This window comes from Ruditapes philippinarum, unplaced genomic scaffold, assembly GCF_026571515.1.
Source record: "Ruditapes philippinarum isolate M1 unplaced genomic scaffold, ASM2657151v2 ctg3472_1_1_1_1, whole genome shotgun sequence".
In the NCBI taxonomy this organism is placed as follows: Eukaryota; Metazoa; Mollusca; class Bivalvia; order Venerida; family Veneridae; genus Ruditapes; species Ruditapes philippinarum.
In genome coordinates, this window is record NW_026852735.1 from 77,232 (window position 1) to 94,433 (window position 17,202).

General features: G+C 35.0%; 1 protein-coding gene and 1 long non-coding RNA gene across 2 annotated transcripts in view; both read left to right on the top strand.

The window, feature by feature from the left end:
* Positions 1 to 17,202, top strand: part of LOC132722710 (uncharacterized) — a 136,736-nt gene that overhangs the window by 66,433 nt on the left and 53,101 nt on the right. The window contains 24 exon segments of the mRNA XM_060707239.1: positions 16 to 205; positions 450 to 631; positions 786 to 1,010; positions 1,276 to 1,616; positions 3,031 to 3,199; positions 3,515 to 3,624; positions 3,626 to 3,830; positions 4,356 to 4,535; positions 4,960 to 5,181; positions 6,886 to 6,996; positions 7,518 to 7,751; positions 8,402 to 8,527; positions 8,937 to 9,098; positions 9,265 to 9,400; positions 10,005 to 10,155; positions 10,729 to 10,903; positions 11,625 to 11,747; positions 12,233 to 12,449; positions 13,748 to 13,926; positions 14,252 to 14,431; positions 14,784 to 14,956; positions 15,347 to 15,527; positions 15,931 to 16,224; positions 16,598 to 16,846. Coding sequence (XP_060563222.1) covers positions 16 to 205; positions 450 to 631; positions 786 to 1,010; positions 1,276 to 1,616; positions 3,031 to 3,199; positions 3,515 to 3,624; positions 3,626 to 3,830; positions 4,356 to 4,535; positions 4,960 to 5,181; positions 6,886 to 6,996; positions 7,518 to 7,751; positions 8,402 to 8,527; positions 8,937 to 9,098; positions 9,265 to 9,400; positions 10,005 to 10,155; positions 10,729 to 10,903; positions 11,625 to 11,747; positions 12,233 to 12,449; positions 13,748 to 13,926; positions 14,252 to 14,431; positions 14,784 to 14,956; positions 15,347 to 15,527; positions 15,931 to 16,224; positions 16,598 to 16,846 — 4,515 coding nt within the window.
* Positions 5,499 to 6,025, top strand: LOC132722689 (uncharacterized). Its single transcript, XR_009624647.1, has 2 exons — positions 5,499 to 5,706; positions 5,858 to 6,025. It is a non-coding gene; the product is annotated as an uncharacterized LOC132722689 (long non-coding RNA).

Consider the following 17,202-nt stretch of genomic DNA (forward strand, 5'->3'; position numbering starts at 1 on the left):
TTTGGTTATTTACAGGAACTGATGCCAACATTTGTCCCGAAGGATTTTACTGTCCACAGGGCACAACAGATCCAGTACATTGCCCTAAGGGTACATACAGTAATCAGACTGGTCTTGATGCTGAGGCTCAGTGCCAGGACTGTCCAGCTGGGCAATATTGTGATAGTGTTTCCATGACAACCACAGCTGGACTTTGTACCGCTGGGTAAATAAACTGTTGGGTTTCTTGGGTTTACTTACCTTTTAATAAGGAAAACAAGTAATAATTAAAATACAGTTTCTTCACTAGAAAGACTGCACATGTATTATCAGGGACAGTTATTCCTGTTCTGTATCATTGTAGACTGGTTTTAAAAAAATGAGAGAATTGAATTAAACCCAAATATTTCAAAACACCAACAATCTTGTAATCTATTGTCATAAATTTTCTATTCGTTCTTTTCTTTTAGGTATTATTGTGAGATAGGATCAAATCAAACCACAGAATACATTTGCCCGGCCGGTAGTTACTGTCCAGAGGGTTCTCCACATGCCCTCCCATGTCCTGCAGGTACATACAGTAACACCCAGGGAATGACTAACTCCTCCTCTTGTACACTTTGTGACCCTGGAAAATACTGCAATGATACAGGTAATTATTATGGAAACATGTGTCTATAATGTTTGCTTGAATTATTTTTGAAATACCAATACTGTTGTGTAAAGTAATGGCGTAAAGTGAGCAAGATAAATATGAATGAGATGTAATGATATTACTAGGTTATATCCAAATATTTTGTTTCTAGGTTTGACAAGCCCCGTTGCAGACTGTGACGCAGGTTTTTACTGCCCAGAAGGATCCTCTGTTCCTAATCCAAATGACACAGTCTGTCCTATCGGATTACATTGTCCAGTCGGTACCGGAACACCTGTTCCTTGTGAATCCGGTACATACACCAACCTTACGCAGCAAGATGCCTGCATTACCTGTCCAGAAGGATTTTACTGTGTACCGTCAGAAGTTATTGTTGGTAAGTGTTGCTAATTTGATTTCTTAACATTTTCTTGTTTATGCTATGTGGGTCAACTCTCATGGAGCTTCTATGAAATTTAACCTGCCTTAAACCTGTCCTAAAGTTTCAAAGTTATCAAGTTAAAATAATGAGTTCCAGTATGGTCTTACATAACATAAAAATAAATGGTTGAAGTATCGACAGTTCTCATTGTAATTTGTCTGGGAATTTTCATATGGCAATAATATGTTAAAGTATATTTATATTTTTCTTTATTTTCAAGGCAACCCTCAATCAGGATATGCACTATGTCCGGCCGGTTTCTATTGTCCAGCTGGCACTGGAATGAACTGGACCGCTTGTCCATTAGGAACGTTCTCCAGTGTTGAAGGTCTAAAGATGGACTCTGAATGTCAGCAGTGTACCGGTGGTAAATATTGTGACCGGACCAACCTAACGTCACCCGCCGGAGATTGTGATGCTGGCTTTTTCTGTACTTCCGGTGTTGAGACTCCACAACCAGATGGGTCAACTAATTTAGGAACTGGTGGAATTTGTCCTCCAGGATCAAAGTGCCCTACCGGAACAGACATTCCGGATGATTGCCTAGCCGGAACATACCAGGTAAGATTGGTTATGAATTGCAATTAATGGTATTGTTTTTCAGTTCCTTATCTTTGAAAGTATCAGCAATATTTAACTTTGTCATACACTTTCATATAAGATCAAAGATTTTGAATTTTGGTAAGTTTTGAAAGTATCAGCAATATTTAACTTTGTCATACACTTTCATATAAGATCAAAGATTTTGAATTTGGGTAAGTTTTGGTCATAGATTATATGTTCATAATTATAATTTTTCAAATATTGTTTTTGAATCTGCTCAGGTTTTATGTTGCTTGATATTCAGGTCACATATTTCATCTGTATCTTTAAGAAAATTGGATTAAACTGCAATATTTTTAGATAAAAAATTGTTAATTTTTAAATTTGTTCTAAATTTAATTGTCATATTTTTGTATTTTTTTTTATCATATGAATCAAAGGCGGTAAAATTGTTAATGCTATTGTATTATATTTTAATGTACCTGTCTGTCTGTTGTTTATCTGTCTATCTTGAACCTGACCACACTGAATATTTATAATAGTCTAGTCCAGATTTTGAATTTGGAACAGTCCATTCTGGGTTCCAGGGGTTTCAGTATTAAATTAGTAAAATTGATCAGGCAACAGTAAAAAAAGTCTGGGTTTGGGCGGCATAATTTATATAGTGCTAAGATAGACTTAACTGTATTAAACTGGCATGTCATTTGCAAAAAATTCTTAACAGAAACTTTCATAGTTACACATTGTCCATTCAAAATGTTATTTAAAGGAATTATACGTCATGAATTTGAAGAATTGTCTTTTGAGTGTCCAAATCATTTAAAATGGATTGAGAGTAAGAATGATATCATAATTTAAATGCCTTAGAAAAATGTTGTTATTGTTGTTATTGTTGTTGTTGATGTTGATGATGGAAATATGTGTTGTAATGTTTTGTTTACATGTAAGAAATGTGCTGTTTAGAAAATATACTCAATTTATGTTTAATCCTCGAAATTTTGTTTATTAATTTAATATACTCCTTTATTATTATTTCCATTCTTTAAACATATTATACATCATCATCTTAGTGCAGTAATGGTTTAAGTCCTAAATTTAATAGGAGTTAACCAGTTATTGCACTAATGTGAAGACACATGCTTAAAATTTATGATTTTGCCAAGTTTTAATCCTGTATAAATATATACCCTTTTGTTGTATTTTACAAAAATTCTTTCCTGTAAATAATTACCCTTAGTTTGTTTATTGCATGGATACCCCATTCCGTCACCTTCATGCAATAACTGGTAAACTCCTATTAAATTTAGAAGGACTTAACCTGTTACTGCACTAATGTGACAATTTATGTTATTTGTAAGGATTTTTTTGCTGTCTCGTATAAAATGAGTTTTTTTTTATCCCACTAATAAATGTGTCTACTTTTTTCTATTAGGATTTAGTGAACCAAGCAGACTGTACGACATGCCCGGCCGGCTATTACTGTCTTGCGGCCAGTACCAATTATACAGACACACCCTGCCCAACTGGACACTACTGCCCCAACGGTACTCAAAGTGACACCCAATTTCAATGTCCACAGGGAACATTTAACAATCTTACAGGTAGGGGTAAAAAACAGAAAAATGTTTTCCATATTAATGCGATATAGTTACATACTCAAATATAAAACTGAAGAAAAACTTAAAATATTCTAAATATTGTTTTGAGGAATGTTAAGTCTTAATTTGGAAGCACTTCAAAAGGAATTAATGAAAATTTTTATAAAACTTATCATTGCTTTAGTACCTTCCAAAATTGTGAGATAATAAGATTTTTTTATTTTATTTTTTTATTCGTAGCTGAGCTTGGGATCTGCTTTTTCCAAATATATATATTAATATAAGTCAGGTGTTAACAATGTTATTATATATATCTAGGTCAACAGAGCATCGATGCATGTATGGATTGTACTCCGGGCTCCTATTGTGGCACTCAAGGACTCTCCGAACCTACTGGTATCTGTGACCCGGGCTGGTATTGTGAACTAGGCTTCGTTCCTGGCTCAGCCAACTAGTCCAGAAGGTGGAAAATGTGTGGCTGGTACATACTGCCCAGCAGGAAGCTCCGCACCAACCGGATGTGACCCAGGCTCGTACTGTGGTTCAGATATGCTGGATGCGGTGACAGGAAATTGTAGCGCTGGATATTACTGTAGCGGGAATTCTACCACACCTACTCCCTCAGGAACGGGAGGTAAATTGCACCATGTTTTTTAAATATTTACAATAGATGAAAGGTTTTAAAGTGATATTATGCTCATTCTTTCTCTGTCAAGTTGAGCTTAATAAGTAATATAATTAACTAATGATTGACGTTTATAATGGTGATTGACCAATAATTGATAAAGAAACATGCCTACTCAACTTTTAGAAATTGCTACTGATAAGTTCTTAATGATATTTAAACAAATATTATATGCATTGGTCATGTGGATTATTGATTATTTTTAATTAGTAAAATATGAAATTGATTACAATTATGATAAATGTAAAGTTATTTTACTTTAACATGTGCACTCATCACTTACACTTGGATGAGCATAATATTACTTTAATGTGTATTGTACTATATTGAACCATTTTATTACTAATGTCCGGAGTATTTTTGCTTTTTTGCATTGTTTAAACTACTTAGTGAAGCTTTCATTGCCTCTTCTAATTGTACATGTCCAAGTGTAGTTGATTGATAAAGTCTTTACTATTGTAATATTTATTTTAGGTGACGGATGCCCAGTTGGTCACTTTTGTATCTCCGGAAGTTCAGCTCCGACACCATGTGACCCGGGCACGTTCCTTCCGAGCACAAAAGCACAGGACCAGTCTTATTGTATCAGCTGTACAGCAGGAAAATACTGTAGCCAGTCTGGACTAAGCGCTGTCGAAGGAGATTGTACGGCAGGTATGGACATTTTTCCTGAATTATCAAAAAAAGAATTAATTATTATATTGTCACCTTAGTGCAGTAACAGGTTAACTCCTAATAAATTATAAATAAATAATAAATTATGTAACAAGTTAACTTGTTATTGCACAAAGATGATGATATGCTTACACCAAGAGAAAAAAATATGTAAAAAAAAATATTTAGTATATGTAGATCGATTACATATGAATTGATATCAATGTCTTCATAATTAAAAAGATCTTACCTAGAGTTCTAAAAGTGTGGGGTATTTTGTCATTTTTTCTCCTTTCATAATGATTTTTTAGGAAAGTAAAACCAAAACAAATTTCGGAAACAAATATGATGTTGAGAAAAAATATTCATCTGAATTGTTCATAGCTGCTGTTTTTATAATGAGCAATTTAACAATGCATTTCAGGTTACTATTGCCCAGCTGGACAAATCACCAGTACACCATCAAGCTACGAATGTCCTGCAGGACACAAATGTCCGGCAGCAGTGTCCACATACACAATTTGTCCATCAGGGACGTACCAGGACGAGACCCGTCAATCTACGTGTAAAACGTGCATGCAGGGTTATTATTGTGACAATTCTGGAGGAGCAATCACTAACTACACAACCACTGTCTGCCCCACTGGTAAGATATATAAGTTCACATCTTTCACCATTTTTTAACCTTTTATAGGGATTGTTGTATTATACATTTATGATTTATTATAAGAATCTTACACTGGCTGTCAGTACATACCGGAATATCTAGATTGAGGGTAACTGTTTACGGAAGTAACGAGGTTCTGCCGAGTTTCTGCTAAAAAGTTACCCGAGAGCTAGATATTCCAGTCTGTACCGACAATATGATGCAATTTCATATACTTTAATATATACATGTAAATATATGTACTTTATACTATAATTTTATATATTTTATGATATAACCTCTTATACTTCTTTATGATATAATTATACCCCCACAAACGAAGTTTAGGGGGGGTATATAGGAGTCAGCTTGTCGGTCGGTCGGTTGGTCGGTCGGTCCGTCGGTCGGTCCACATCATGGTTTCCGGACAATAACTAGAGTTTGGAATGAGGTATTGTAATCAAACTTGGTATATAGCAACCTTATGTGGAAAGTCCGGTTGGTATTGCATTTGGACCCCCTGGGGTCAAGGTCAAGGTCACCGTTACTAAAAATAGAAAAATGGTTTCCGGACAATAACAAGAGTTAGGAATGAGATATTGTTATCAAACTTGGTATATAGCAACCTTATGTGGAAACTCCGGTTGGTATTGCATTTGGACCCCCTGGGGTCAAGGTCAAGGTCACCGTTACTAAAAATAGAAAAATGGTTTCCAGACAATAACTAGAGTTAGGAATGAGATATTGTTATCAAACTTGGCGTATAGCAAGCTTATATGAAGACCTGGGTTGGTATTGCATTTGGGCCCTCTGGGGTCAAGGCCAAGGTCACTGTTACTAAAAATAGAAAAATGGTTTCCGGACAATAACTTGACTTAGGAATGACATACTGTAATCAAACTTGGTGTATAGCAAGCTTATATGAAGACCTGGGTTGGTATTGCATTTGGACCCCCTGGGGTCAAGGTCAAGGTCACCGTTAGGAAAAATAGACAAATGGTTTCCGGACAATAACTAGAGTTAGGAATGAGATATTGTAATCTAATTTGGTTTAAAGGAAGCTTATATGAAGACCTGGGTTGGTATTGCATTTGGACCCCCTAGGGTCAAGGTCATCGTTACAGTGTTACTAAAAATAGAAAAATGGTTTCCGGACAATAACAAGAGTTAGGAATGAGATATTGTTATCAAACTTGGCGTATAGCAAGCCTATATGAAGACTGGTTGGTATTGCATTTGGGCCCCCTGGGGTCAAGGTCACTGTTACGAAAAATGGTTTTCGGACAATAACTAGAGTTAGGAATGAGATATTGTAATCTTATTTGGTGTATAGGAAGCTTATATGAAGACCTGGGTTGGTATTGCATTTGGACCCTCTAGGGTCAAGGTCACTGTTACAGTATTACTAAAAATAGAAAAAATGGTTTCCTGACAATAACTAGAGTTAGGAATGAGATATTGTAATCAAACTTGGTGTATAGCAAGCTTATTTTGAGACCCCAGTTGCGATTACAATTAATTGAAATATTTCTTTGTACACAGTTGATAGTTTGTGTTCAAATTTTTCTTCAGACTACTTTTTTTTCAAAAAGTCAAAGTTGTTGGTGGGGGTATTAATCACCTTCAGTGATAGGTCTAGTTTCATTTTTTTTGTGATCAACCTAAGATACTTTATAAAAATTTGTTTACATTTATTTTCATTAGGTCATTATTGTCCAAATGGAACACAGACAGCATATGCCAACCCATGTCCAGCCGGAACATTCAGCCAAAACACTGGACTAATTGATGCTAGTGAATGTGATCCATGCACAGGTAAGTGTTGTCCAAAATAACCTCTCTTGTTATGCTTTATACCTAATTTTAAATTTTTTTTTTTATCAAGTTTATGTTTTGAAACTGTTAAAAATCAATGTTTGTAGTAAAAGGTAGCTCAAATCAGTATTGATAACTTCTATTCATAGATTCTTTATGATGTTAAATTCTTCTGGACTTTAATCAGTAGATTCCTGAAAAAATTTTAGTCGCAAAATGTCTTTGACTTGAATTTGTGTTATTTTTTTATCTTTGTGTTATTTTTTTATCAATAAAAAATCAGATTTTTTTTATTGCGATTTATTTATCAAAAAAAAAAACAAAATTAATTGCCAGTCAACATATGTGTATGGACAGTAACATGAGTGTAATTAAATGCTAGCATTGTCAGTGTTGCAAATGTTAGGACCTTTGTGACACACTTATTACTGTTCTAGGGGTAGGAATAGTCTAGATATTTATTCAAACTGTCTTCAAGTTATATTTACAGAGTGATGCTCATATAAACTATTCTATTCTAGGCGGGTACTACTGTGTCCAAGGTACAACCACACCAACATTGTTGTGCAGTGCTGGATATTATTGCCGGAACAGTTCACAGACTGCTGCGCCAACACAGGGACCGGAAGCCAATGAATGTCCGGTTGGTCACTACTGTCCGGAACAAACAACGGAGCCAATCAAATGTCCCATTGGAACTTTCTCAAATGCCGTGAGATTGATGAACGAGACGGATTGTACGCAATGTACACAGGGTAAATTTTGCTCGTTTTCATACATTAAAGATATGTACTGTATAAATGAATATTTTCGCGTGTTAGAAAGTGAGCGAGAGAAAATATAAAGAGTATCGTGCAAGGGTAGCATTTTATTATTATTACAGGTTGGATGATATTTATGCTAGAGAAAATTTTAGCGATTTTAGTCAATTTGTGAAATTTGCCAATATTCTGTGTCGCTAACTTTACCACCTATACAGTAACTCTTACCAAGTTTACAATGCTTGACATTGGCTTCTTGGGATTGAGGCTAAAAGCCCTACATCGGTCATGGCCATTTGTTTATACGGTTCATACTAGAACTGGTAAGTCCAAGAAGGATTTAAACAAAGATTCAGCTTTTGTTGCATCCAGTCAAGAAAGCAGAAATGATTTTAGCAGGGTTATCATGGTTTTTGCGCTTTGAAATTGCTGATTTGGAACTTTTTTTTACCGCACCTGATGGGCCTTGCCACCTTTCCCAAAAATCTGGAAAAAAACAATCTGCCAGTTTAAAGGTAAATAAATAAGTAAAGTCTTTAACAAATTGTTTATTGTCCCACAAATTGTGAATAAAAGGGAAATATGTTGTTTGTTTCAATAGTTATGCACTTACATAATAATTTTACTAATATCTATTCACACAGGATCCTACTGTGATGCTCAAGGACTTACAGCCCCAACCGGACTCTGTGCACCAGGATTTTATTGTGAAACCGGATCAGATAATGACTCACCTGTTGAATGCCCTGCAGGAAAATACTGCCCTGAAGGTAAAATTAATGAATTATGGTAACTTGACACTCAAATATTTAATTTTAAAGTGTATTTAACATTTTGTAAGATATTGAACGAACATGGCAGTGGATTTTTTTTTATAATATTAGACATAGAATAGATTTTAGTATGCATGCATTTACATATTCGTTAGTCTAGGTTTGTCTGTATAAGATCTTTACCTTAAACAAATATATGACTTCATGTGATGTTATTACATAAGAAAGACTTCAGTCTACATATTTTTCTTCCATTGTATATTATAACAGCATTGCAAACATAATCGTCAATGTCTTCTTTAAATCCTTAATCCGCCCCTATCCAGCTCAGTGATACCGGTCCTGCAACATTTTTTATTGTTGAGTGTTGGACGTTGTTCAAGGTTTCCATTTTACCTTATTTTAGGGACGCATACTCCAACCAGATGTCCAACGGGAACATTCTCCAATGCAACACGTCTTGATCATGCCGACAATTGCACCGCCTGTACTGCCGGATTCTACTGCACGACAACGGGTCTGACTGAACCACAGGGCAACTGCACGCAAGGATACTACTGTGTTACAGGTAAAATATTTTAGAGATCAGAAAACAGAAGTGTTGCATTACTTCTCCATAGGTTGTTTCATTTATGATAGTTTTCAAAGTTATTTTTTATGAAAACACCTATGAATAAAGGCATAGTTATTAAATGCAATGAACTGAAAAACAATCACTTAAATGTCTTTTTCAGGATCAGTAGTAGCTAATCCAACCAGATGTCCAAAAGCTTTCCACTGTCCTGAAGGTAGTTCAGCACCTCAGGAGTGCCCAGAGGGTAGCTACACTACACAGACTACACAGTATGAATGTGTACCGTGTCCACAAGGGTGAGTATTTGTCTTCAGGATAAGACACACTAAAAAAACAGTAAAAACGGAAAATTTTTGATAATATATTAAATAAAGTGAATGTGCTTTGACATTTTTTCAACAGTTTTCGTAAAAATTTGTACCTACTTTTGTACATTTTTCCTTTAAAGAGAGTGTTTACAAAAAAAGTACCAGTGGACCAGGACATATATGATTGCAAATAGTCTTGCCATTCTGTCAAATGAATGATGGAAATTGTAAAATGTTGAATTTGCAAAAAGTGATGAAAAGAGATAGTAAAATATTTGCGTTAAGTTGCTAAGCACAGGCTCTTTATATCCATATCTGTTGGGCAAGTTTCACTTGATATGAAAAATGCTAGGTACAGAAAGGTCATCAAATATAATTATTTCAAGGGAGAATGTTATAGTGTATGTTTAAATAAGAATTGTAAATATAAGCTATAATAATCAAAAACTTGATATGGTGGTTGTTTTATGAAAAAATATGATAATACAAAATTGTGTGATTTTACTATTTTGAACAAAACTATGAAAGATTAAAATATCAATAATAAGTATAAGGTAAACTTTATCATGTTAATAACTGGTATATTTTACAGATATTACTGTGTATATGACAATGCTGTACAAGGAGACGTAGATTCAGTGAAGTTTGACTGTCCCAGAGGTTACTATTGCCCTCAAGGTACCGGACATGATTGGCAGCCTTGCCCCGCCGGAACATTTGGCACGCAAAAGAATTATTACCAGGTAAGTTAATGCAACTTTTTTTGCGCGATTTATAATTGCTGTCTTAAATACCCAATTTGAGGGTACCACTGGCTATTTTTGGTAAGGTGTCTGCCTCTCAAACCAGGAATCATGAGTTCTAGTCCTATTTTGGTCACAATCATGGTACCTCGTATGACACCAGTATTGGTAATAGTTTCAGGAATCTGAATTCAGAATGGTTCAAATGAGCTTCAAACTTTCATCACAGACGAGCTAAAGTAAACAAAATAAATTTCACTTTTACTTATATGAAGAGCTATTGTATATTACCTAGCATGAGGGTCATCGTCATACTTGGTTAAGTTTTTGCATTCAAGTTGGTATTTCTAAAACTCCTGAATAGTATGGATTGAGACTTCACACACTTCTTTTCTGTGATAATTAAATATGACAGGTCCCATAACTCTGAGTTATCTTATAACAGAGTTATTCCCCTTTTCTTTACTGTCACATTCTAAGAATAGTCAAGCACCCTGTCTTACAAATAGCTCTTGTTAAATTGTTAGTTCTTCAAAACTAAATATATAAAGTTTCTTGAAATTAAAATTGTAGGAGTCACAATGTACTGACTGCAGCGCTGGAAAGTATTGTGACACTGAAGGAGCAACAGCCGTTACCGGACCTTGCAGTGCCGGTTACTGGTGTCAATCCGGTGTTGACCGACCCAATCCGGACAATGATGCTGCGAATACCACAAACGCTACATGTGGTCTAGGTGGACATACAGGTATATTGTTTAATACTTATTTTAACTATTTAGTGAGATTGAGAATTAGCGAGATATTTCTAATATTACATTATGTATATATATGTATTTAAAGCTCGTAAACTTATGTTTTGAACAAGATGAGATATGCATCTTAATGATGAAGATGGACATAAAGGTGAAAGAAAGTCTTTGTTTCAACTTCAATACTCTTGCTAATGAGATATCAAGTTTTCATTACTGAGACTTATCCTTCATCACTAGATATAAATAAAATTGTAATTATTACTTTGTCAGTGAAATATATTTTATATCAATTAATCTTTGTGAAATATCATCATCAGATTAAGTTGAATTGTTTTTCCAATATATTAGAATAAATGGAAAGCACAATTTTGCTTTATTATTTGAAAGATAATGAAGATGGTGTGGGTATCTTAAATTAATTCACCAAGTTAGGCAAGTTGGGCATTGGCACAAGCTCATCATTGGCTAAGGGTTTGCTTGCATTTTAGTTCTGTCCCCACATCAGCAAAAGTTTTTTTGTTGAAAATTCATTGTTATTAAAGGTTTTGTCTTGACAAACATGGAAAGTATTTGCTTGAAACTTAGCACCTATATTATCAGCTGGTTTTACCCATGTTATGTGTGCAGACCAAGATAATGGTCTGCACTATTCCCTGTTTAGTCAGAATTTTTATCCTAAAGGTGAAAATATCATAATATCATACACTGTTTGTAGGTGTTGGAAGTATTTGTCCAATCGGATCATACTGTCCAGAGGGCATAGATCTGCCAATCAATTGTGGTGCCGGAACATATCAAGATGAAGAGGGTAGCAGCTACTGTAAAGGTTGCCCTGAAGGTAAGATAATAATAATTGAATTTTTTATTGAACTTTGAAATGTTATTGGCATCAGCCGTTCGTTTGGATATAGAAGTTTATAATATATGTAAAGTTTTGTTCAGTTTATACTAATTTACTTTAGTTCTATTGTGTTGGAAAGCTATAAGCTTATTGAAACACTCTCGAATCTGTTCCTGGAGCCAACCAGTACTGAGCAATGAGTATCAAGTTTCTTGCTCATGGAAACAATGGCTTGCCCCTGACAGAGTTTGAACACATGTGGCCAGCAATTATTAGATTATTGGTCTGCTGTGTTAACCACTTGGCCACACAGCCATAGCCACTCGGCCACACTGCCACAGAATAGATGTTTATGTTATCAAGTTATTATGCTGGGAAAAATAGATGTTAGTGTGCTGAGAAGAAAGATTTATGATTTTGTAACTTCTAAATCATTAAATTGTTTGGGTTTTTTTCAATTTGTAAATATTTTCTTGTTACAGGCTTCTTCTGCCCAGCAAATACCTCCGATTACACAATTAACCCATGTCCAAGCGGTCATTATTGTCCAGAGAATACAACGTCGGCCAACGAGTATCCTTGTTCTATTGGAACATTTAACCCCAACACCCAGCAGACAAACTCTAGCTCATGTGCCCTGTGTACTGGTGGACAGTACTGTAGCGGTACTGGATTGTCTGCCCCTACTGGCAACTGCAGGTAGGTCACCTTTTATCCCAGGCAATGTCATGTGTTGCCAAATAATCTTAAAGCAGCACGCCTCCAGATTCATTTTAATTTCCATGAAAACTTTAGAAATTTATTTGAAAATAAAGTATTGTGAAATGAACAAAAATAGTAATTTACATATTGCAATCTGCACTTACAATCCAAGAAAATTAGGTCATCCTTAAAAAAATGTTTGTTTGCAGTAACCCAACCCAGAATTTTCAAGGTGGGTAGGTAGGTCGATTTTTTTTTTTTTTTATTGAACTGTACTCCCAAATAAACATGGAATTTCAAAATGCTGGACAATATATGCTTTGATAATCTGGTAACAATTAATAAATTGATAACTGAATTCTAATTTAATAAGACCTACATTTTATTTCTTCTATTAACCTTTAAAAGAACGAAAACAAAGCACAAGGCATAATTTTCTAATTCAAAAAAAAAATTTGAGTAGGGGCAAATTTTGTGAGTCGGTCGCGTTACTGCAAACTAACATTTTTTTAAGGATGGCCTTACCAAAAAGTGGTCAACATATGCAAAAACAGCCCTTACTGCATTAGTAACAGAGTAAAAATATGGTGTCAAAATACTGCAAAATCTGTCTTAAACCACACATAACATGTGAAATATAACTTGGATCTTGAATGTTTTTAGCTTTCTTAAAATTTTAGTACATTTTTCTCAATATTGATTTTCTTGAAATATTTTGGCTCATCTAGAGGTGCGCAGCTTTTAACTTAAATTATTTCATGCCAGAAATTTTGGGGAGCAAGGGTGATCCTGAATAAATAAATCACTGAACGATAATTTAAATAAATTTTTTTTCATTAGCAAAGAATAAGATATAACATTTTACATGATACATAAACTTTACTAAGAGTGTATGTCCTAAAATAGAGATTTGGCTCTTGATTTCATAAGAGAAATTTAGGGAATGATTTCTTAAAAGAAAACGGTTAATGATTTTTAAGTTTAAAGATATTTGGGTTCATAATTTACAGCAGAAACTTGGCAAAGATTTAATTTTCTGATCAAAAATGAGTAAACTATGACAGTTATGTTGGACGTTACATTTCTTGATATATAAACTATATGTGTGTAGTATAGACACACCTTGAACCAAACAGTACTGAGCAATGAGTGTATAGTTTTTTGCTCAATGAAACAATAACTTGATGGTGACTGGGTTTGAACCCATGCAGCTAGCCATTTTCAATTTATTAATCTGAGTCTTCAAATTATCTAAATTGCTTGTAATAAATTACGTATTACGACACAATTTTCAGTGGTGGTTGGTACTGTATAGAAGGTGCTGTCCAACCCAAACCAACAGTAAATGCCCAGGGAGGTAAATGTAAACAAAGGTATTATTGTCCCGAGGGTAGTGACGGCCCAACCATCTGTGGAGAAGGTGTATACTGCCAGACAGAGAGATTGGACTCTCCCAGTGGGCTCTGTGATGCAGGTGAGATATAAATGTGTTTGTTTTTCTTGCTAATATGCCAAGTTAAGTTAACTCATTGGTACGAAGATTTAGATATTGAAACTTAAAATACCTACAGTGAATATAATTGGTTGTTTTGGAATTATGGAAAGATGACGCTGTCTTCGTGGAAAACCCAGAAACACCTTCCAATTTTATTTCACATAATGCAGTTTCAAATCTGTGTTTATAAACTGGCACATTGCGAAACAATGTTCCTCCTTCCTACCAGTACACATATTTCTTAATGAAAAGCGACTAGAATATCTATAATAGTTATTAATATCATATTTTGAACAATTTACAGGATACTGGTGTAATAATGGCAGTAACTGGAACCAGCCTTATGATGGAACCACTGGCGGCTCATGTCCTTACGGTCATTACTGTCCACAGGGTAGCGCAGGAGGCGTCCCCTGCCCCATGGGATATTTCCTAAATGCTGAAAGAAGTACTTCATTGTCCAGCTGTACTTTATGCTCGCCAGGTAATACCTCAAATTTTTGTTTGACTCCTACGAATATTTTCTTATCATAAGTAATTCTGTTCCGTCTGCATCTATAAAACTCTTTGATGTCGGGACAAAAAATTGTGATTTGGTTTTTTTTTTGCACAGGCCTCTTGATTAATTTACATATTTTTGACTTTACAAATCTTCACATCTGTGATTGCTGTGATCATACTCAATACTGATGGCTGCCTAGTTAATCAGAACTTTCTTTAAATTCTTTCAACTAACATTTGACAGAAATTTAAAAACAGAGCAAATGTTTTATACAATATTTGTTATGGTAAAGGTTTGAAATCGATTTTTGAAAAATGCATTGTTTCTTATTTAGGCAAATACTGTGAGACTGAAGGATTACAATTGCCGACTGGAGATTGCGATCCTGGGTATTACTGCCCAGGCGGTCAGTCAACATCAACTCCTGCCAACTACAGCTGTCCCGAGGGGTCTTTCTGTGCAGGTGGTCTTTCTGCCCCAGTGGATTGTCCGAGTGGACAGTACCAGGTAACATGTCTGCTTTTTCTTTTAATTTTTGTTTCTTCTTGTCATCAAATTTAGAAGTACCTGGCCAAGTGGTTTATGTTAATGATTTTTTATCACTTGCCCCTTCACAGCTGTGGGACGGAATCAAATCAATAACTTTCATGTGAAGATGCTGTCCAGCTGTATTGGTTCACTTTGGGTGCCTGCTTATGATTAAATTGACACACATAGACATACAGACACACACCCAACACACATACAGAGAGACCTAACCTAAATTCTTCAGCAAAAATTAACCCTGATTACACTTGCTACAGATTGTCGGACCAATTTTTTTAACATTTAAGATGTTTGAAAATAACCTTAAGTACCTGCTTTAAAATTACAAAAATATTTTCATGTTTATTAAAGGATCTACCAATCGAGTCAAGTTGTAAGACATGTCCAGAAGGCTATTACTGTGACTCAGGAATAGCGGGTGGGGTATCAAACTATACCCAATATATCTGCCCAGAGGGAAGTTACTGTCCCGCAGGAACAACCCATGCTGATCAACACTTATGTCCACTAGGAACATTTAACAATGCTACAGGTAAAATTTCAGTTGAATTTATAAGGCCTAAAGAAGTTTTTGCTGGGTCTTCCTGCCTACCAAGTTAAAATCTCCAGACAAAATTTTTTTTTTTTGCCTAAATGTTAATCTGAGACATGCTTTTGAAGAATATTCAGAAAAAGTGGTTTATTAGAATAGATATACAGAATTTCTTGGTGAATTAAAAAAAAAAAGAATTCCAAAATTTGCAGATTGTACTTCTGTAGTTGATACTGAAGTATAAAATAGAAATTAGAAATCGGATGAGTTCAACTATTTTGCATTTTCAAATTTATTGATGGTTAAGCTGTATTCTGTTGATGCATGAAAGAAAAAAAAATCAACCAAATGTTTTTTTTATCCATTCACAACCCTGATTGAACATCTTTTAAAATTTCTTCAGGATTAACACATTCGGACAATTGTACTGACTGTGTTGGCGGAATGGCATGTGACGAGACCGGTCTTACCTATCCAAAACGAGAATGCTCAGCTGGTTATTTCTGTATCTCTGGAGCGCAGTCCATGACTCCTGTCCAAGGAGTGAATGCTGACGTCTGCCCAACTGGCTCCTATTGCCCCCAGGGTACTGCTGACCCAGTTCCGTGCCCAGAAGGGTCGTATAATCCTTCTACAGGGCTGCAGATGGAGAGTCAATGTTTGAATTGTACAGGAGGAAGTTATTGTAATGAGACAGGTAATGATTGTCGTCTGCTGCAAGCTATTTTCTATTTATAGAATTCCATTCAAGATACCTAAAAGAAAGGTTCACTTTAGAATGTTACTATTTTTAGATTGGATATCAGATCAGAAAAATCTTGAAGTATATTCAGATTATTGCTCTTTATATAGAATATACAGTAAACTTGGTATATAACGATTTTCAGGGGTTGAGTTGAATTTTTATTTGGTGAGGATGGGGCTTTAGTGTCTCTTTCTTTGTTACTATAATGAAGAAGTATATAAAAAAAAACAATCGATTAAGAAATTATTGAATAATTATACCATATCAGGTAAAAAAAAATTAAATTTACACAAATTTAACACACCTTTTTCTCACCATTTTATAGGCCTTAGTGCAGTAGTTGGACCATGTTTCGCTGGTTTCTATTGCCCCACTGGAAGCTTGACTGCTACAGAGGAGCAATGCACTGTGGGTAACTACTGCCCCGTGGGTACTGAATATCCTGTGCCGTGCCCGAATGGTACGTTCTCTGACAATGTGGGAAATGCGGCACAGTCTGACTGCTCTTCATGCAACCCTCGATATTACTGTAACGGAGAAGGATTGACTAACGTCACTGGTTTATGCAAGGAAGGTAAGTCAAAACCTTTACATTCTGAATTTGTATAACGGATTTGTTTTTTTGAATTCGGAACTAGAAAAAAAAAAGAACTACCAACAGTATGCAGGGATGAGCAGGCTCTTAACTTGTTACTTATGGCAACGGTTAATTATGTTTGGTTTCAGTAGGGAAAGGCGTAAGACGTGTAATATTTGTTATATACTTATTACACAGGAATAGAAATCTATGCAGAAGTCTACCTTAAAGTTTTGTTTTTTTATTTTCGTTTTTTACTTTTATTAGTTTATAGATTAATATGATTCTAAATTTATGAGTAAAATAGGTTAATGGGACATGTAGCCTAAAGTTTCCTAGAAAGTCAAAAGGTA